The sequence below is a fragment of the Vombatus ursinus genome, unplaced genomic scaffold, assembly GCF_900497805.2.
Source record: "Vombatus ursinus unplaced genomic scaffold, bare-nosed wombat genome assembly UNPS02014818.1, whole genome shotgun sequence".
Lineage (NCBI taxonomy): Eukaryota > Metazoa > Chordata > Mammalia > Diprotodontia > Vombatidae > Vombatus > Vombatus ursinus.
Window position 1 is genome coordinate 60,526,569 of NW_020954596.1, and position 22,490 is coordinate 60,549,058.

Genomic DNA, 22,490 nt, shown 5'->3' on the forward strand with positions numbered 1-22,490 from the left:
TATTTATATATATATTTATCTGTACATATAAAACTATCTCCACACCTGGACTAGGATGTAGGCAACCAGAATTCTTCTGAGTTCTGGTTCTTCTGAGCTTGCAATTAGCAGTACAAATTCAGGAAAGCTACTTAAGTCATGGTGTCAAAATTTGCTTATTTGTAAAATGGACATAATAAGGATCCTTGCCTTACCTACTTCACAAGGTTTTGGGAAGTATCAAATGAGATAAGGGATGTGAAAAACTGGAAAATAGAAAGCATCCCATCAACATAATGTACCACCCTCCTCCTTATCTACTTCCCCATGCCTGAAGCCTTTGTTCAGACAGAGGTCCTAGTGAGAAACACTTTGCCTATTACTACCAATCCAGGACTTCAGACTCTTTTTAAATTGCCCCATTTTGACAAGTTCATAATCTGGGCATACATTTAGTTATTTCCTGCATGCTATTGATAGTTTAACTTTATTCACTGTCCATCTTCCCATCATCCTGGTGAGGATGCCTTCCTATCTGCCCTGCCATGGATGCCTAAGGTCCTGCAGGCCTTCCCATCTGCCCTGCCTCTATCTATATTCTTCATACTTATGACATTGTCATTTGACCTATTGATGTAACCTAAGGACCCTAAGGCTAGAGGGGGATATATTAGCTGAGAAAACTCCCAGAAATTGGTTTCTCCAGCAGAACCACAAGATAACAGACAGACTGGGGGCAACAGAAAGGATGGGTAGAGTGGATTAAGATGTTGAGAGAAGGAACTACCATTCAGATTTATAATGCCAGGGGAATAGAAACAAAACATGCCACATCCTCAAATAAAATTCAAGCTTGTCTCTCTTCTATAAACTCAAAACGACTCCTGACAAATGAATGGTTTACACTGAACTTCATGCGGTTATGCCAACTTGTGAAACCTTCTGTAACGCAGAATCATTGCTAGGATGGCTGATAAGATCAGCAAAAGGTTTTCAATAAATCCAAAAGAAGAATCTGACCCCTCCCCCTAGCCCCACCATCACACATCCGTAAGCCATGTATAAATCTTATGATCTAAGGCTAAATTGCTCCCAAGCTCCTTCTCACCATGTTGCCAAATGCTATTCTGAGTATTTGCAGAGTATTACAGTCACAAATGATCATTCATTTATTCTGACCTAGAAACTGATTTGAATATAATCAATATACATTTCCCTCTCATTACACTCACTCCACACTATCCTAGATCAGCCTTCGATTCAACGCACTTGATCTTTCCTAGATGTAGATTGGTGCTTGAGAGAAGTCAGTCAATAAGCATTATCTAGTGCCTACTGAGAAACAACCTATGGAAAGGATGGCAGAGGGAATAAGGCATCTGACTCCAAGGGAGATGTAGATGTTCTTTACAGTAACTCTCAAGTAAGAAGAGTGAAATCAAAGCTCTCGGGCTCACCATTCACCACCAGAGAGACCACATGGCTCTGTCTCGCCTTTGTGATGGGGTTGGTGAGGAGAACAGTATAATTTCCTGCATCTTTCTCACTTGCTTCTGTAATTGTCAGAGCATGGCCAACTTTAACTGTATGATTGCTTTCGATGGCTTTTCCGTTTTTGTACCTGCAAGGGCAAAAATAAACCAAACAAACCCCAGCATCCTTAGTATGTGATAACAGGTTGCCTTTATAGAAAATAATACTTGGTGTTGATTTCTAATATTTACCACTTTATTTCGGGTGGTGGATAGCCCACATACTTCACAGGGATTCTGACCCGTTCACCCAACTTGGCTTCCACCAAAGATTCCATTCCACTATGAAAGGCAACAAAAGGTTTTTCTGCAAGAAAGTAATTGTGGAAACCATTGAAAACCCTCAGCATTCACAACACAGCAAGAAATTTAAATGTCAGTTGGTTGGAATGGGTTGTTTTGGTTTCATTTTTTTAATTCCATGAAAAACCAAGTATGTGGCAGTCTGAGCTGCCCTATCAGAAGGGAAAGGCAGGCCTAGAGTGTGTACATCATGGTACTATCCCAGGTAACCCACATCCAAGGCTTTTTAGCCAATCTAAGTTTATTTAAATTCTAGTTTCCAGGAACTGGTCATCACAAGATTGTAGCAAGGCAAGAATCTATAAACACAAGTCAAGAGCATGTAACACGATGTTCTGTGAGATCACTGACTTAGACAGCACTAATAGGATTGGAACCATCTTGAAAGCATATAATGACTTGTATAATGCCAGTAGGGGCAAGGGCCAACAAAAGCCACAGGCTTTTTTTTTGGAAAACATTCAATCAGTTCAAGGGGATGGATGTCTTACCATGGACAGTGACATATGTGCTGTTTTTCTTGGTCATCAGCCCACTGGATGCTTCACAGATGTACCAGCCCTGATCACGCCGGGTTACATGCTCTATAGTCAAGGTGCTCAAAAATTCCTTAAGCTCATTTCCGAATGGAGTTTTCAGATCCCGTATTTCAGGCTGGAGAAAGAGAGGTTTAGTCAGGGACATGCTGGTAAATATTAAACAACCAGCTCCTCCTCCTAACATAATGTACACTCAGCACACTTTTAAGTTTAATCTACATTATTAAGATTTTCTCCATCACTTTCTTAAATCTAGAAATCAACAAAACAATAAATCAAACCCTTCAATTTGTAGCATTCACCGATTTCCAAGTTGCAAATGCTAATGCTGAAAATTTAACAACTATCTCTTGATTGAGCTGACTGTGGCATATGCCTGGCTTTAATTCAACACCCAACCCCAGAATAACATTTACCTGGTCAGCATCTAGTCATTCGAGTGACAACATTTTTTGTCTTACTGAAAGGCATCTTGCCCTGTGGTAAATACTATTAAATGTTGATAAGAGTAACTCGTGAACCCTTAAGATTACAGAGACAGCAATTCTGTTTGGAGCAAGAAAGACTAGACGACAGCAGGTGAATTAGAAATAGGACAAAAGCTCTAGCCATGAGTGCAAGATGAAGATGAACTGCCAGAGAGACACAGCCAAGAAGGGTAGAGTCCAATATGACTCGATGTCACCCTGCCCACCTCAGAACTCCTGAGAGTAGCAAAGGCAGCCATGACTTGGACAGACAACAAAATATTATACAAGATGGAAAGGCGAAAAAATAATTTTTCCAGTAAGAAAAAAAAATAATATTCATTTTAACAGAAGGGAAAAGACAATTTCTGTCCACTTCCCTTCACTCTCTTCCTCCCCCACATTGGGTGCTTTATACTCTGTGGTCCCTTTAAAACTTGAAGATATTCTGAGAGCTGATCTGGCCAGAAGCTGTCACATCTCACCAGGGTGAGTCCCTCCCAAGGATTCTTATCAAGGTATGTGGAGGTCTGGTTTGCTTTGTGTGCATTACCTTAAAAGAAGGATATTCCCAATGAAAGTGAATCCCCACATTGAGTTCTGTCCTTGCTGTACAATTCAGAACAAGCTTTTCTCCAACAGCCAATTCCATGCTGTGAGGGGGATTCAGAGCCAACTCATAAATCCTGTACCCTGTAGGAAGTAAATTGGAAAAACAGAAAGTAAGAGAAAAAAAAATCTGAAACTTGGGTATATGGTTTTTCCCAATGATGCAGTAACACACTTGCTTTATAAATTTCTTGGGATGCTTTGTCCCTGAAGGATTTCTCCAGGTTCTAAGTCCTCCCAGGAACCTGAGAGACAGAATCGGGCTCATAGACTTGCCTATGGAAAACTAATGCTATAAGACCCACTATCCCCCTGCATTACAGGCTCTTGGGCTGTGTGACCTTGTCCAAATGACTTGACCTCTCTGGGTTTTAGTTTTCCCATCTGTAAAATGAGAGGATGGAATTAGGTGACCTATAAGGATTCCTCCAGTTCTGAATATGATCTGGTGATCATTATTAGGTGAGAATAATAAGAAAAATAATTGTCATCTTACCAACGACCACAACGATGTACATAAGAGACTGGTAGCTTTCATCATTGATTTTTGCCTCACAGAAGACCATGCCTGCATAACTTATCATGTAGCTGGGAAGAGTGAAGCCTTTCTTGCTATCCCAGAAAATTTTTTCACCATCAGGAACAAACCTCTTTTCTGGATACTTCTGGGGAAACATTAATGGTCAATGGCATCTCAAAGAGAAAACTGTACAAATTTAGCCTGAATGCATTTTACTTAAGTCCCTCTTATTTTGTTTCCTATTTTTAAAACCACAAATTGTCTATCCTAATCCTTCCAAAACTGGCTTTTAAATCTCTTACTAGACATGTCCCTCGTGAGCTTGAAACACTCTATGTGGAATATCTCTGCCTTTTATAAACAGTGAGAGTCTTAACAAACCATACAAAGCACCACAGACAAAAGAAGGAAATTGGACTTACCGCGTAAAGTGACACATTGAGGTTTGAGATGGAACTGAGGCATGGGATTACAACGGTTTTGTTTTTGTTTTCTGTGATGTATACAACACCATGTTGGTCACTTACTGATGAAATAAATGGAGATCTGTAATCTAAAGGAATATTTCATTCCATTAGTGAGTTAGTGAGTGTCACTTGGAGTACATCATGATAGAATTAGTTTGGCATGATACTATGAAATAAAACACTCCACTTTCATTGCCATCCCTCTTATCACTTCTTAACAGTTTTTTTTTCCCCAGCTGACAAATATTCCTCTTCTTATTTGGAAGTTGCTGAAATCAGCATCATGCCTATCTGGGTTTACATTTTCAAGAGTGTCTGTGGCACCAGAGTAAGGCTATCCCTCCTTCCATGAATTCTGGCAATGAAGGTATTGAATTTCATCTGATTTCCACCCTCTACATGAAGCCTTGCCTGTTCTCTCCCCATCCACCCCCCCCCAACTTGATCTGAATTGCACAGTGAAGACAGAAAAAAACTTGACAACAAACTTTCACTTTGAAAATCTTGCCTAAAATTTGAAACCAGAATTGCTGATCCCCTCCCTCACAAAATTACCCTGTATTTATTTTGTATTTATTCTCTATATACTGATAAAGGAACATATAGTTCCTTACCCCTTAGAATGAGCTCCTTAAGAGCAAGAATAATTTCCTTTATATGTTCATATGCCTAGCACCCAGTGGAAGAACTTAATAAATGTGTTGATTGATTATCTGAATTAAAGGGGTTACCTAGGACATTGGTTAATTACCACGCCTTCCTCTGATTACTAACATACAGGATAACTACATCCGCCATTCAGGTCTTAAAAACCAGCTATGTTGTCTAGGAGAGTTCATATTATCCAAATGCATCCCCATGTTGCTCAATCCTCAGTTTTGATTTCAACGTAGAGGCTTGTTCCCAAAGGTTACTGGAAAGTATCATTTAGAGGGGCAGAAGGAGGTTTGGAGGTGAAGGGAGGGATAAAGAATCAGGATGACAGTGTTTGTCAAAACAAGCATCTCAACCTCTGCGACAGGAGAGCACAACCTCTGAAAGAGCAGAGGATCACTGACCCAGAGCTGGAAAGGACATCAGAGGGCATCCAATCCAATTCCTTCCTTTCACAGATGAGGAAAATGAAGCCCAGCAAGGCTGAATGACATGAAAAGAGATGCTGACTCCAGAGCTGTACCACACTGCTATCAGTCATAGAAGCAATCTTCACCTCTCCTTTTCCCTTCCTTTTTTTCTCTCCCTTTCCCTTCCCTTCCCTTCCCTTCTTTCCCTTCCTTCCCTTCCTTTTCCTTCCCTTTCCATCCCTTCCAACTGATCACTAAATGGCTTTGTAATAAAAGAGTGAATCAATGTCCACAGGATTTTCTATACCATGTTTTTAACTCTACCAAAAGGAAACTTTTGAGCTAGCTCTCTTCACCTCACTATGTATAAACAACAGTAATGAATCCTTTTGCAAATATCAATCAATGAACCTAAAATATATGAGGAAATAAATCTCAAATTAAAGTTTAAGGAGTAATACAGGAGAATGTCCTAAAGTTGCATAATTTTAAGATTATGAAGGCTAGCTGTCTACTTCATGTTAAATTAATAACTAGGGCTGAAGCATTCCATCCAAACTTAAGGCAGCTTCTATACCATGGATGACAGGCACCCAGAAAACTTTCCATTCATGTGAGTAGTGCTGTGAACAAAGAACTTGGAGTATGCACAATAGAAAAGGAAAGAAAATCCTTCAAAACTTTAGCAAAGAAGAGAAAGATTCTTATGGTCGTTCAATGTTACACAAAATGTACAAAATGGGTAGAAAAGCACCCTCATCCTTTTAGACAGGGATGGCTTAGACTGGAGGACAGACAAAGCCAGCCAGCAGATTTCAGTGGCAAGCTGATGAATAGGTTTGCCTCCCAAACCTGATGCATTATGAATTCTAAGCCAGACTGATGAAGAAACAGTTAAAACATGGATGAGAGGAAAGACAACTATCTCTTCCCCAGCCCTACCCCCATCCTTTCAAATAGGAGAGGCTCTGTTTCCTCTGCAGCTGCAGAGGACAGAAAAGCAGGAGGTCTGACTTTTACTTCTTGACTAGACACATGTCATAGCAAGACCTGATAGGGCCAGGGTCACACTTCCTAACTCTACCCACTGGGTAAGGGAATTGGGTCAGAAGACTAAGGAAGCAAAGGTGGGGAGACAAGTGAGGCCCAGAACAAGAGATTGGAGAGCTGTCCAGGGGGAACATCCTGACAACCCTTTTTCCATTGTAAATCCTCATGACCCCAGGTTTGGACAGCTCAACTTCTAGAACATTGTGGCTCATTCGTAACCTTGGACAGGACATGACATTTGAAGTAATCCACAAAAGACATGGAAAGTTCCAAATACACAGTGCACTGACATTCTTGGTATGACATCCTACCTTCCATCTGCATGCTATGAAAATATGGCGTGACTTCCTTACCCTTAAAGGACGTGCCCTTGGAAGCTGAATTAACTCTTGGATGCCATTAAAAGATTCTCTGGCAAGTGGCTTCTATTTCATTGTCTCCCCCAAAAGGAAATAAACAAAAAGGACCCAAACAACCACCCATCCTCCCCAAACAAAATATTTACTGTTACTTTGTGAAATAAATTGTCACATGTCTCTGTACTTCCTGACTTAAGAGAAGGAAATATCAAAATATTATAGGAGAGGTTCTCCTTGTAACATTTCCAGCCAGGCTGAGAGCAGGAAATCCTTGTAGTCTCCAGAGATAGGCTGATCTCTTCAGCCTGCCAGATCAAAAGAAGCCAGAGATTCACAAAGAACTGAGGCATCCCCCTCCTGAAGTTTACCTAATACAGTGAATTGGAGAATGGTCTTTTAACTGAGGAGAAAAAGAAAGGAGGGCTGGGGAGATATGCAGGGAGAGGGGGCTATGGTACAGGGAGCCTTAGAGGTCTTAGCAGAAGCATTCTATACATGACTTATGTCTGCACCTGGCAAATGTAATGAACATTCTTGAGTCTTGTGCAATCCAATGGTGGTATATGTTATTTTGATGTAGTTCCCATTACTTCAAAGAAAGGAGAATGTTGTACAATTGAAATGCAAATGGAACATGCATTTAAGATTTGAAGAGCTGATTGGAGTCTTTCTCTGCAAATGAAATGCTTCTTTGAAAGGGGAAATCTTACCCAGTCATCTTCAGGGAACACTGAAATCTCAGTATACCCAAGCAAAACACTCGTCACTGTGCCTCAAATTTAATTTAAATCAGTTCACTGATGAGGTCTTTGTGGCATAACTAAAACCAGCAGGGGATTACAAAACACTTAGATGCTATGTGTGTGTGTGTGTGTGCACGCCCGCAACAGGGATATCAGGACCACCCCAGGTCTCAATAACAGAAATCCTTGACCCGGATAGTTCATGGAGGCATGGTACATTGGAAAAAGCATTGGATTTGGATTTAAAGGCCTGGGTTCAAATGCCATCCCTTCTATTTATTACTGGTATATAACCTTACATAAGACCCACCTCTCTGAGCCTCATATATAAAATGAAGAAGTTGAATTAGATAACACCTGAGGTTCCATTCAGCTGTAAACCTATAATACCATTTCAAGTTATAAATCCTAGAAAGCGAGATCTGTCAATTCATTCATTATCTCTGATATTACAAATACTAAAGTCCATATGGCGTGGTACCATTGAATATACCTTTAAGCCAAAGGACCATTTATTGTACAAGCAAAAATAAGATCATTAAAATTTTTTTCATAAAATACAAGTGAAACACACACAGACACACACACACACAGAGAATGCTCCCATTTCAGAGTTCTCATACTCCAACAGTTATACTTTCTCCCTTAACTTCATCCCAAAATCTTCCTATGCATAAGATTTCCATTGGGATACACAGCCATGAATGCTCTTGGGGAAGGTGGGAATGTCATCATGGAGCATCATAAAGATGGAATCCCCACTGCCTTTGAATAAGAGAGAAGAACCAATGTAGCTAAGGAAAAGAGCACGACAGACCAGACTCCAAAACAAATGAATGAGACCTGCAGTCTCTAAACAACTTGGCATGAGAGGAATTCTGTAGCTTCTGGTCTGCAGATAGCATTTAGAGGAAGCCTTTTGTCCTGCTTCGCTCTTTGGTTCCTCTTTTGTTCTGAGGCTGGGAAATCATATGGGAAGTCCATTATAACCACTCACCTTGAACATAGACATAAATGCTTGAGCTCACATCGTTGTCTCGGTGCAGGCACTTGTAGGCTCCAGTGTCATTTCCTATCACTTTTGTAATTGTGAGTGTCTTACAAAAGGGACCGTCCCAGCAATCAGTCACCATTACTCTATTATCGGAACTGCCCTGATTGTTGGGCCATTGCCAATCCAAGTCTCTCTGGCCTCTGAGAAAATAAATGGTTCTAGGTTAGACTATGGAATTCTGTACCACAAAGCTGTCAGCTATCTGGAGACAAAGGATTTGTGCCTGAATATTGTATGGGTCATAAAGTCATCATTGCTTCAAGGCCTTCTTCCCAAGACAACAGGTCAAATTCTCACCCAAGAGAATGCCACAGGAACCGATTCAGAAGTTCCCTCAGACAACTCTGGTTTCATTCATTCATTCATTCATTCACTCACTCAACAAAGTAAGTTGCCTACCTGCGTGAGATTCAAAGAGGAAGTTGGCATGTCCCCTGTATCTGTCTGTTCTAATAAAGGTCCAAGTTTATGTTTGGATTAAAATTAGATTGACATGAAGGCATCAAGGCAGAGCGGCTTCGGAGCCAGGAAGACCTGGCTTCGAGTCTTGCCTCTGACACACGGTGACTGTGTGATCCTGAGCAAACCATTTAATCTCTTAGGACTGAAACTGTAAGTTGCAGAGAAGTGTTAACCTTTACTAATAAAGGAAATTCTTCACTGAAAGCTCCCTACACCAATGAAATCATAAATCCAGTCCCTATCCTCTATTCCTCCCCCCTTCCCCATACAACTATGTTGCCCAAATAAATCTGGCCTTTTACATAGAGTTTAATGGGTGAGGTTTTCAAGAATCCTTTTCCGAAATAGGTACTGGAGAAAGGTGTGTCCTGGTCTATCCAGGAAGGGAGGGCTAGAGGAAGATTGTTGAACCATAGACTGTCTCTCATAGATCTTTATCACTGGAGGGAATATGGACTCCCATGAGCTCCAGTGGGAGTCTAAAAGTATGGAGAACACTGCCTGACCGAGACTTATACTTAATAAGGATTTACATATAGGTATCCTAGAGGCTTTACTATAGGAATGCATCTGGTTCAAATGATTTTAGGTTGGATTTACTCATATGGCTCCTCTAGATCTAGCAATTGCTTGCTATTCAGTGAAATGAGAGTCATTTCAAAAAGAGCTTAATCAGTCTTTTTGTAGATTTCTAGCCCCTCTTGAAATCATACAAAATTCTTCCACCATTCTCTGCTTCCCTAAAAAGTACACTTGTATTGATATGTGCTGGGGGCTTTTCAGAGATAAACACCCAAGCTCTTCTCTCTTTTCTGCTGAAGAATGGCCTTACGTGCCTCTTCTGCCCATGGAGAAGTTTGTTTACCCAATTAGCTAAATCAACAGTGTGGTTACACACAGCAGAAGCAGGGATAGGAATTCTAAAATGGTCAAAGCCAGTCCTTTATCTATGCAGAGTGTTTGCACAAGAATAGTAATATACAAATGTTAAATTTTCACTCCCACAATCAGAATTTTATCAAGGTGTGAAGTTCTTTGAGAGGGAAAGAGGAATATGAGCTTCTAGGTGTTTAGGAAAACTCACAATATTTCAGGAACCATTTATAGGGTCACTTAGCCCAAGAGCTTGGTCCTAGACTTCTCCATCTCCATCTGAGCATTCAGAGATCTAGCCCTAAAGTGTCTAACTAAGCAGATCCACATCTTAGGCTGTTCATGGCAAAAAGAGTCAGTGTACAGATAGTCTAGGTCCATTTTCACCTACCACGACTCTACTTAGGAAGGGATCTCAGTACCTCATTTACAAACAAATTAGCAACAATATATTCATGAAGTCCAGAGGACTGTTTTTTAAAACGAACTCCTTACCTGCAAGTAATTTGAAGACTCGAATTTGCCGTTACAGTAAGTATATCTTTTTGTGGGCTGAGAACTGGGGCATCAGGTGAAACAGTGGGCAAACCTAGAGAGAGATGAATGTAGTCAGAGCAATCCCAAAAGGAAAAGGATCCCCAAAACAAAGCAAACTTCTTGCTTTTGGACTGACTAGCCCTTTAGCAATTTATTGTATCAAAACTGAAATGTTACTTTTCACCATTTCTAGTAAAAGTTCACAAGCTTTGTCATAACAGGAAGAATGGGCAGATGGTCATAAACTAGGAGAGCAGCTCAGGGATTCATGGAGCGAGGGTGGAGTTCCTGTTTTCCTGCCTTGCCAACTTCAAGGTCTTACAAAAGGATATGGGACATTGAAATAAAATGAACCTTCATTTGATGAGCTCACTCCCCTGGGAAAGTCCTGGACCACATTTCTTATACAATGTAGGATACACACATTTGCCTAAACTGCTGATTAATGAATCTTGCTCAGAATGTATTTTGTGCTGTTATGAGCAGAGTTCCTTTATACAACCTGGAGAATCTGTAAGCCTTCCTCATTTTCCTTTATGCCATTTAAAAAATATTTCCTCTCTTAACTAGGCTGAAAAAATGGCTCAAGGTAGCTATCCTTGAGGAGGAAGTGGAAGGGGGCTGGGAAGATGAGTTCAGGGGGAAACTCAGCACAATATCAAATAATGTACAGAGTAGCTCTCTAGAGATACAGGGCAAGAGTTCCAACTGATGAATGCAGAGCCAATGACTCATAGTTCTGGTCACAGATTGATAATAAGAAAAGATTGCCCATAGTTGGAAACCAAGACAACTCCATGGGAAAGTTTGTCCACTATATCCCATTCTGCAGAAGAAGAATCAAATCCTACATCCATTATAAGATGCACTCATGTACAATCCAGAATTTCATCTGTGCAATTTGGAAATTCATCTGACAAGCAATGACAGAGTACCAAAACACTACTGTCTTAACCAGTGTAACAGAGCATAAATTTACTGGAAATGATCAATATTGTATCTGCCCATTGAGATGATCCCCCCCAATGAATAACTTGAAAAAATGGATACTTATTGACATAACCATGTGGCAACAAAAGAAAAGTGAAGCAGAAAGGAGAGGTATTTATTCTATGTCTTATCCCATCCCATCCCAAAGGCATAGTCAATGTGAATAATTGTGGGGGCGGAAAGAAAACCTTTCTCCTAAAATCTCCCCAAGCTCCTCCTTTTCCCTTTGGAGGTAAGGTATATTCTTGTCTGGATCTTTGGATAAAGCCTCAACTCTCTACAGCCTTCCCCTAGAACAATAGTGTAGTTAAAAAATAGGAACTTGAACTTTGTCAATAGGTCCCAGAATGCATGTGGTCTTGGTATTGACTTAGCAATAATGTTAACATCCATTATCAACTTGGTATTACAAAAGTTTTCATTAGAAAGGAATAATTGCCTCTCACCAAGTGTGTAATGAAATAATGCTTTCCAAAACCAAAGTAAAACCTTAAAAATTATTTAGAAGTTTGCTTTTCCTAGGGATAGTAGAAAAAATAAATTAAGGTTAATACAGCATCCCTAAAGTTGATTTAAAAAATACTAAGCTGGATCCTCCCAGAGAGGTGTGGAGTGTTACATACACTGTGGATATACCCCTTTGTTTTACCTAGTTATTTTTCTTTCCTATGGAGGGTTCTGTAGTATAAAGATATTGGGAAGGGACAATAATGAAAAAAAAATCCATAAAACATTTTTTTAAAAACTCCATTAGGTTGAGAAATACAAGCTGGCATTTGGAAATGAATAGTTTGATATGAAAAATAATCAATTCTATAGATGCACACTTTGGGGTAATGTGATGAAAGTGGAGGGAAGGGACACCAAAAAAAAAAGACCAAAGATAAACTCAGTTAACCAAAGTTATTCATGCAAACTATTGCCCATGTAGAAATCACCTAGGTAGTGTTGAAAAAAAAAAGAGACAAATACAACTCAAAAGTAATTCATCCAAGAAAAAAATGGCAGTTGAATCTAGATTAGTTTTTTCATTAAACAACTTCATTGCGGACCAATACAATATAGAAATTTAACTTATTAACATAATTTAATTAGTGTAAATTCTTGTTTCTGTTACAGTCAGCAGTCATTTTGGGGATCGTTGGTTATAGATTTACATTTTCAAGACAAATTCTAGAAAAAGAAATGCTTATACCATTACTCAGAAAGCTGCTTCTATTTTCAAAGCTTATAACCAATGTTAATTAATTAATCCTTCTGTTACCCGTCCCTGCTCGAACTCAGGAGGAGAGACAACAGTGCTTCTGTGTGAGGAACTTGAAGGCAGCAATTATGAACCAATGCCACTAGAAATCAAACCCTCCCCAAAAGCTCCCTCCCTACTGTTCGCAGAGCAAGGTTGCTCCCATCGCTGAGCGGGGCCCCTTCGTGAAAAGCTAAGTTCTTTCCTCTGAGTTTGAAAGAAAGGCACTTCTTTCTGGAATCCAAATAGCCCCCACATTTTCTGGACCCTAGACCTGGACGCTAAGTATAAGGGGCTGGGGGGAGGGGTGGGGGGGAGGGTGCCTTAGCAACAGACAGAGCCATTTGACCTAGTTCTCAGGCTTGGAGAGCCCAATAATTATAAGGTAAATGCAATCAATGTAGACAATCTGGATAATTGAGGGAGAGGAATCTTTTCTTTGAAAGACAAAAATAATTCTCTCCCCCTCCCCAGCTCCCCAGTAGCAGGAATTATGCAGATAATTGCTTCAGCTCTCTGGATCCCTTTGCCTCAATGTAAACACTGAAGAACCTTTTTATTTTCTAGAAATCGATAAAGTGTGGCTTCAGGGAAAACAACATTCCCAGCGTGTGTGTCTGTGAGAGTCCCCAAAGGAAGTTAATGCATAGAGTTTCTATGTAATCTTAATCTCGCGGAAAATGCGGTTTCAGAGCCAAGAAAGGGCAACTGGCACGGAAGGTGGCTATTCCTGTGGGGCCGATTTTCGGGCTTACACTTCAAACAAAGGGATTTAAATCTCAGAGAGGGGACGCTTTGACAAAGCGATAACTGCTTTGCAAGTGCAAAGTCCCCGTAGAAGGAGAGGGCAGCTGAAGATGCCCCGGCCCAAGGAGGTTGCCCAAGCTTCTCCCGCAGCCTCCCCACGCCTCCAACAGAGGACCAGGGTTCCCTCCTGCAGCAAAGACTCTACGGCGGCCACGAGAAAAGATCCTCCTTCCCCAAACGTCAGGGGCGTGAGGGGGTGGAGTTGGGAGGCAGGGGCTCTTCACCTCGATTTCTGTGCGGCTTTCCGAGGCCCAGCGGCCACTCTGGCTCTTTTGGAAAGTTTCCCCCGATTGCACATTGTGGCTATGCCACAGTCCGGAACCTGAGTCTCGAGACATACCTGTCCACCCACCCCACTCCCCACCTCCCTCGCCTTTGGTTTTAGGTGTCTCTAAGTACCTGATTGAAGCAGTGAACTGGGAGTCAGAGAAGCATCCCAGATCCGCTACTAGCTGTGCGTCCCAGGGCAAATGACTTCCCTTTTCTGGGCTTTAGTTTCATTATATGTAAACTACCGGGCTTGTTTGGAGTAGATTGGAGAAAGCATGGCATCTATGAGTTCTGCACTTGGAGTCGGGAAGACCTGAGTTCGAATTCCTGTTCTAACACTAACTAGCAGTGTGACCGTGGCCGAGTCAGGTAATCTCTCTGAGTTTCCGTTTCCTCGTTTGTAAAATAGTCATAATGCTACCTGCAGCATTTGCCTCACAGAGATGTTGTGAGACTCAAAGGAGAAAAATGTATATACAGTGCTTTGAAAACTTTGAAGCGCTAAATAAATGCCAGTTGTTATTGTTACATGGTGAGCCCGAAGGCCCCTTCCAGCTCTAGGCTGGTTGGCCGGCTGCGCGTTCCCCTGCCACCTCATAATCCATTCCGGCCTCCAGTATAACCTGTGGGTTCACCCGGCTTTGACCGGATGAAACCTTAGCTCCCTGGTTCTGCGACAGCAAAAGGCAATATTGGTTTTGACTTGGGTTTTCCCCCGCCTTCTCGGCCCCCATCCGCTGGCCTGGCCCCCGGCTTTTCCCTCAAGACTGGCTCCCGTGTGCCCATGGCTCCTTACCTGAGACCCGCAGGCTCTTCACAATGAGCCACAAGAAGACAAGAAGCATCGGACCGCTTTCCATTCTTCAGCTCTCGCAGGTTGCAGGCTCCAGCATCCAGATGCTCCAGCGCCGGCTCCTGTCCTGGGGGCTTTCTTTCCCAGTTACTGGCGCGATGGGAGCCACTCCCCCGCCTCCAGTACCAGGAGCTGCCAGTCAGGACGGGAGGGCGGGCGAAGGCGCCGGGTGCAGATGCCTCCGGCTTCAGTGCCCGGGCTGGTGCCCCTCACTGACGCCAGGAGAAAGCAGTGCTCACTTAGCGGAGTGAAGATTCCTTGACCGCCTGGAAAGCTTGCTCTGGCTCAGGGAAGGACTCTGAGCTCGCGAAAGGGTACGAATGATGGAAGAAGTACAGAAGAGGAAATGGACCGGCCTGACCCAGCTTTGCGTTCCTGGGGGCCTGCCCGGGATTCTGTGCTGGGTCAGCCCCTCCACCAGCTCCTCTTGTGAGCACTCGGGGCGGAGCTGTCCTTTACAATTCCCCAGACCCGCCCCATCCCGCCCATGTCCACGCCTTGCTACTCTTCACCTAGCCCAGGCTGAGATTTTACTGGACCTAGTGGAGATGGGTCCCAGATAACTCTGTGCTTTCGAATAGGCTCAATACAGAGTACATTCCCCAGTCTCCGATCCTTGCTTTGGCCTCCAAAAGGGGTCCCCGTTGCACTAACCAACGGATGAAGCAGTGGCACAGGAGAAAGAACCCTGATTTACGAGTTAGAGAATCTGTTATTACCTGCCTGACCCCTATCAAAGCCCTTCTCCTCTTAGTTTAGATGAGGATGTTGGACTAGCCAATCTAAAATTCCTTCAGGTTTTGAATGTTTTCATTATTTTTTTTCTTAATGTATAAGGCATTGGCTCTGGAGTCCCTTGGGATTCCTGTGGCTGCCTCTCCCGCTTGGAGACACTGAGGTGACAGGCGGAGGGGTGAGATGGTCTCAGAGGTTTCCACAAGTTGTGAATTAACACCCAGATCCCCCTGGCGATCTTCTCTGTGTGAGTCGTAACTACTGTTCCTATGAGGTTAGGGAAGCCAAGAGGAATCTGGAGAGGGATTAGTCTGCCTAGACTGGAAGAGCAAATTCATTCCAAGAGGAAGACTTAAATGTAAGAGGGGAAGGCTTCCAAACTCATATAGAAAGAGGATGAGTCCTTCCAAAGGAGCACCTCTGTGGCTGGGGCTAGAGAGGGGAGGAAGCTTTCCTAGCCCAACCAGGACTAAGATTGTGGATGCTACTCAGATCAAGCTCCCCTTATATAAAAGCCCTCACCCCACAGTGAGGAGCAGGGGTATCCTGCCTTAGCTGAAGGCAACTGAGTCCTTAGAAGTGCCTGTTTCTATGATGCCACCACCTTCCTGCCAGGCATGGTCAGAAGCCTGGAGTATAGAACCAACTATGCCCAAAATATTTTCCTAGCATCTCCAGTGTTTGGATGATTCAGGGTTCTGGGTCTCCTGTGAGCTGAAAAAGGAATTCTGGCTCCTCTCTGAATCAATCTCACCTACTAGGTCTCCACTTTGTGGCTGAACCAAAATTTGGAAATGGTGATTTGATTCAGTCTGTGGGTCTAGGATCTTCCCTACCTTTCTGGGGCAGAAGAGTGATTTAGGTGGGAGGGGCAGAGAAGGGTCTCTGAACACATTTCTTTTTGTTCCAGTTCCCACTTTGCTCTCTTTGACTTCTCACCAATTTCCTTCATATCTCAGGAGTCACACTGAGCTTATGCTGAGCTCAGTTGCAGAATCTGGCAAATTCCTATGTTCCTTGCCTCCTTGGAAGATGTAGGTGTTTTTTTCATCCCTGAGAATGCCTAGAAGATATTGGGGAAGTATACAGAAAGAAACTTCATCGTACCAAAAGCAGACCAATACAAATCCTACCAACTTAAAGAATTGCAATTATCTTCATAATTTAGATCCTCCCCTCCCCCTCAAGACTCTTCATCCCATCTTTGTCTGAATTAACCAGACAGTGGCATCGTAGGATTAGAGGTGAAGTATTGGGGAAGAGGTCATTTTACCTGATATTTCCTGATATTTATTCAACCCTCCATTTGGCTGGCCAGATGCCTGAAGCACCTCCTTCTAAAAATGAATGAATCATTTTTATTTTCAAAAAGCTTTCCATAAAGAATAAATTCTCTATTATCTTGCTCAACCCCCCAACACACACACACACACACACACACACACACACCCCTTAAATAAAATTTACCAGACTAAAACTGATGGCAGATGAAGGAAGGATGAAGGAAGAACTGAGTAGAGTTTGTGACTGGAAAAAGTAGGTAAGGCACGGCCCTCGGAGATGTCTTCCCTATCTCCTAAACAATCCTTATATCCTGGTCCTAGTTGTTATTTTCTCCCTCTCCACTGCATGCCAATCAGAGACTGATAGAATTTCAGAACTTAAAGAAACCTTTGGGGTGGTTTAGATCAGTGATGACATTTGAAAATGAATAGTACATATAAGTTAGGAGTATTCTGCATTCATTCTGCTGAGGGTCTGTATGCTTATGTAGGGATACACAGACTTATTGAAATAATTCCTTAGTCCCCAGGGGCCCAAAGTTCGCTACCTGGGGAACGCTAGTCTAGACTATCCATTCTTCTTCCATTTTAGGGATGAATAAACTGAGGCTGAGAGAGATTAGCTAATGATTTGCCCAAGGTCACATAGCAAGTTATGGCAAAACTAAGAGTACAAATAGGTCTGCCAATTTCCAGGCCAGAGCCCCAGGTACTCACACCAGGCTGCTGCCCTCCATCTTCTTTGTCCAGTCAAAGAAACTCGCTCCTCTGCATATACACCAGAAGGTTCAGGCTTATGAAAATAGCCATTTTGAAAACTAGAGAAGAAATAGTGACTCCAATGACAACAAGGCCAGAAATGCCAGGGCTCAAACTGAAGTTGTTCTGCCACCTGCACTGTCCCACATCACTTTAAAATGTCCAGTTTTCACCAACTTTGAAAAAGTCTGAAAAAAGTAGATGTTATCTTGCCAAATTGTGTCTTTTTCTACTTTTCTGTCCTTATTTAGATAGATTTAGATAACAGATAGATTTTTATGAATTGATACGACAGCACAAATAGTTTAAATGCTTAACACAGTGCCCTCGTGACACTCGCACAAAAATGTTTACTGATCATGTTGATGATCCTTTTCTGCAATGCCTCCATTCCTCCTCACTATTACAAATGAAGTACCACCTTTTGTTATGTGAGAGAGGGCTTATTGGAGCAGAAAGGCATTGGACCCAAATGGAGGATGAGTGATTAAAATAGAAATTTTATGTAAATTTTATATATGTATATATAAATTTTATATAAACTATTAAAAAATTTTAGAATGGAAGGAAGTACTTTCCACAACTCTGTTTAGGGAATGAATTCTTAAACAAACAGAAAATATATAAAATATATAGAAATATATAAAATATATAGAAATAATATATATAGATCTATAAATATATAGAAATAAATATAATATATATAATATATTATAAAATATATTATATGTAATATATTATAATTATATGTTATTATATATACTATATACTATATATTATATATTATATATAATAACATTTATATAATATATAATAATGTATTATATATTATATGATGTAATATATAATATATAAACATAATATATAATATATAATATATAATATAATAAATAAATATATAGAAATATATAATATATAAAATATATAGAAAATAGTGATGATCATAAAAGACTGACAGACCATTTTGATTATGTAAAATTGAGAACCTTTTGCATAATAAATCATTGCAGCTAGAATAAGAAGAGATGCTGTTGACTAGGGGAAATCCTTGCAGAAATTCTAAAAGGTCTGATATATATAAAATACATAGAGAACCGATGAAAATATATTGTAATAAGAGGCATTTCCTAATAGGTTAGTAGACAAAAGGATAGGAACAGGCAACCTTTAAAAATAAATTATTATTATAACCATTTATTATTTCTCCTAATAAAAGAAAAAATGATTATAACAGATATGCAGAGTTCAGCAAAATGCATCCTCACATTGGTCATACCCAAAAATGTATGTCTCGTTTTGCATTTTAAGTGTATCACCTCTCTCTCAGAAGATAGGTGGTTTATTTAATGTTTAGTCTTCTGGGCTTCATCAGAGTTCTCAAATCTTTCTAAGTTATTTTTCTTTAAAGCATTATTGTCACTGTATGGATTGTTCTCTTGGTTCTGTTCACTTCATTCTGCATCGGTTCATAGAGGTCTTCCAAGATACCTCTGAAATTGCCCATTTTGTCATTTCTTATGGCACAATGATAGTCTATTACATTCACATACCATAATTTGTTTACTAGTTGGGCATCCCTTTACTTTCAAGTTCTTTGCTACTGCATCAAGAGTTGCTACAATATTTTTTGTACATATGAGTCCTTTCCCTGTTTCTTTGATCTTAGCTACAGAGAGCAGGCAATTTTCAAAAGAAGAAATGCAAGCTACCAGGACATAGAATGATGTACCAAATTCCTACTAAGAAGGGAAATTCAAATTAAAGCAATACTAAGGGTCAACCTATACCTATCAGTTCAGAAAAGATAACAGATGAACACAGTAAGTGTTAGAATTGTCAACTGGTCCAACATTCTGGAAAACAATTTGGAACTATGCTGGAAAAGTTAGTAAACTGTATGTTCCCTCTGTCCCAGTGACACCACTACTGGCTTGTTAACTCAAGAAGATAAAAGTCCAATAGCTGTTTTTTATAGCAGTACTTTTTGTTGTTCTAAAAAAAATAGAAACAAAGTAGGTGGCCATCATTAGGAGAATGGGTGAGCAACTTGTGGTATCTAAATGTAATGGAATGTTATTTCACCATAAGAAATCAATATAATATACATATGTATAATATATAAAACATATAGTATAAATAAATATGAAGTATTTATATTAACTTGGAAAATCTTCCATTAACTGATGTAAAGTAGGCATCTCCAAGAGAACAACTCAGACAATAACTTTAATATTGAAGAAGAATTGAATGTTTGGAAAAAGCATTGACTACATACTTAGTATGTACAAGGCATTGGTCTAAGCATTGGGGATACCAATAAAAAAGCAAGTCAATCCCTGCTTTCAAGGAGCTCACTCCCATTCTAATGGGGAAGACAACACATATAAGAGATTTCAGTTATAAATAAATTGAAAGGGCCCTTGCTAAATAATGCAGTGGATAGAGTGCCAGTACTGGAATTAGGAAGACCTGAGTTCAAATCTGGCTTCAGACACTTACTGTGTGACCTTGGGCAAGTCACTTAACACAGTTTGCCTGAGTTTCCTCAACTGTAAAATGAGCTGGAGAAGGAAATGGCAAACCACTCCAGAATCTTTGCCCTGAGAACTTCAAATGAGGTCAGAAAGAGTTGGACATAACTGAAATGACTGAACAACAACATAATCCTTAGAGTATATTGGACCCTGATTGCTCTCCCTCATATTAAGTTCTGTTTTCATCATCCTTTTTTTGGATTCAATCAACAAGTATTTACCACGTGCCTAGTTTACAGCAAACACTGTACTTAGGAACTTGAGATGCAAAGACAAAAAATGAAACAGTCCCTGACCTCCAGGAAGTTACTTTCTATTAAGGACAGTGACATATGCACAGCCAGAATCTAAAGACTCACATTTGCTGACTTAAAAATCAGATGCCATCAAAGTTCTCCAGGATCACTGACATAAAGCATTTTCCTAATTCAAGGTAGTCTATTTTACCAATCCTCATCTTTTAGTCATTTTTAAAAATTAAAGACTTGAGATAGGATTTTCAGTAACCCAGTTGAAATTTTCTTTCCACCACCCATTCCCAAAGTGCCTTCTTTTCTCTTAACCAGTCAAATTATTTTAACCTACTTCTTTCTCCAGTGATTTGCTGATTTTCAACTGTTATAATTTTTCTTATTCAATATTTTCATCTTGCAGGTTGGTGTTTATTTCCTTTGCCTTTATTCTGATACTTTGTTTATTTTCTGTTCTAATGGGATATGACTGTTCTGCCAGATGTTTGTTTGGTTTCACATCCCAGCTATATTTACAGCTAAACTGCTACTTGGGAACGCACAAGCTTACTCTCTATCTTTCACATTTTTCACATCATGCCCTCTTTCTATATCCCAATGTATTTCCCCCTACTAATAGTCAGTATTCTATAGTTAAATTAGTATTACTTCTTAATTTGAAAGACAAATATTACTAAAAAGCCAACCCAGTTTTTAGTGTTTTCCTTATTATCCTATTATGATTGCAAATTCTGATAAGTCTAACAATTACAAAATAGATTTTCCATCTTTTAAAATACAGACTAGTGCTACCCTCCTCTGGTAGAGAGGTGATAGAGTACAGGTACAGAATGTTGCATGTGCTGCTCAAAACAGTTGCTCTATCAGTTGGTTTTGATTAACTGTTACAAGGAGATGTCTCTGGTGGGCATTATTGGGAAGTAAAACATAAATGAAACATCAAAAATACAAATAAGGTAATCTATATGAACATTGACACTGTTTATAACAATTTCATACAGAAGTTTAACTACTGTAAATCAATTGTCATAATAAGGAGACTAAAAGAAACTAAAAACTGTTTCAGCCAGGAAATACTTGATTTCCTTGCCAAGCAGAGAAATATGGCAGCCAAGATCAATGCTAGTTTAGAATATGCAATTGTTTGTAAAATTCTATGGAAAAGAATGATGGAAAATTGTGAGAAGCATCACCTCATAAAAGAGAAAGGGTGGGGGAGGCAACGTTAAAGAAAGTTTGGCTAGAGACCCAACTAAACAAAACCACCTCAAGAGCATTTAAGCATCACACTTAAAAAACAACAAATGGACACAATATGGAAAAGGTCTATAAAGATTCTTTTGAACTATTTCCATCATCAAGAACAACGAAGCAATCACGTTTCAGCCCTAGCATTATGACCCTACATGTGTGCTGCAAGAAATGGAAATGGCACTGAAGTAAACAGGGGTAAGAAAAATGCTAAACATCACCCTCAGAAGAGATCCAAGAAACAATTTTGAGGGCACTGATGGATCAATTTTTAAGGTAGAAGAAAGGCAGGAAAATTCCAAAGAAAAGGAAAAACACTTGGACCTTGATTTTGCCCATGGAAATAGAGACCAAGAGAGCATCAATATTTACCAATCTATTTGCTTACTTTCCTTTCTATGCAAATTTTTTTTGAGAATGATCTACCATTATAATAAGGGTATTAGAAGAGAATAGGCAGGCTTCTACTAATGATAATCAACAAGGATTTATTAAGTGGCTACCATGTGCCAGTTGCCACATATTTACAATCATAAAATTGGTTCAGAGGTAAACACAAGAGGCCACAGTGTTTATTGTCTATTGACTATATAAAAAGCACTTGTTTTGGTAGAGCAAACTGCCATCTTAAAGGATCTCCTCCAACAATATGTCTCCCAAGCATGTGTCAAAAATCACACACAATTACTGGAATGAGGCAACTACAAAGATAATTTTGTTTAAGGTCCCTGATTACTATTATCAATCTAAGCATAAAACAGGGGAACATGTCACCAGCAAACATATTCGTCTCTGTCCTGGAGGAGATCCAACATAGAGTATAAATGGAAGAAGAATATCCCTATAGATGAAGATCTTCCAAATGCTCCTATTTATGGAAGATACTATGCTAATTGTAATTATACATAATATTGTAGAATTTCCTAAATGAGATACCAGATTAATTTAAGAGTCTG

The 22,490-nt window shown here is 40.1% G+C and overlaps 1 protein-coding gene across 2 annotated transcripts in view; it reads right to left on the reverse strand.

Moving 5' to 3' along the window:
- Positions 1 to 15,150, reverse strand: part of KDR (kinase insert domain receptor) — a 50,655-nt gene extending 35,505 nt beyond the window's left edge. Inside the window, exons 1-9 of one of the 2 annotated variants that reach the window (XM_027836310.1) lie at positions 14,665 to 15,150; positions 10,517 to 10,610; positions 8,630 to 8,826; positions 4,372 to 4,502; positions 3,926 to 4,091; positions 3,374 to 3,513; positions 2,306 to 2,468; positions 1,704 to 1,818; positions 1,437 to 1,600 (exon numbers count right to left, since the gene is read on the reverse strand). In XM_027836310.1, coding sequence (XP_027692111.1) covers positions 1,437 to 1,600; positions 1,704 to 1,818; positions 2,306 to 2,468; positions 3,374 to 3,513; positions 3,926 to 4,091; positions 4,372 to 4,502; positions 8,630 to 8,826; positions 10,517 to 10,610; positions 14,665 to 14,728 — 1,234 coding nt within the window. In that variant the 5' untranslated portion in view covers positions 14,729 to 15,150. Of the gene's footprint in view, positions 1 to 1,436; positions 1,601 to 1,703; positions 1,819 to 2,305; positions 2,469 to 3,373; positions 3,514 to 3,925; positions 4,095 to 4,371; positions 4,503 to 8,629; positions 8,827 to 10,516; positions 10,611 to 14,664 lie in introns of both variants that reach the window. The other variant, XM_027836308.1, reaches the window with a different exon arrangement.
- Between the last annotated feature and the right edge of the window lie 7,340 nt (positions 15,151 to 22,490).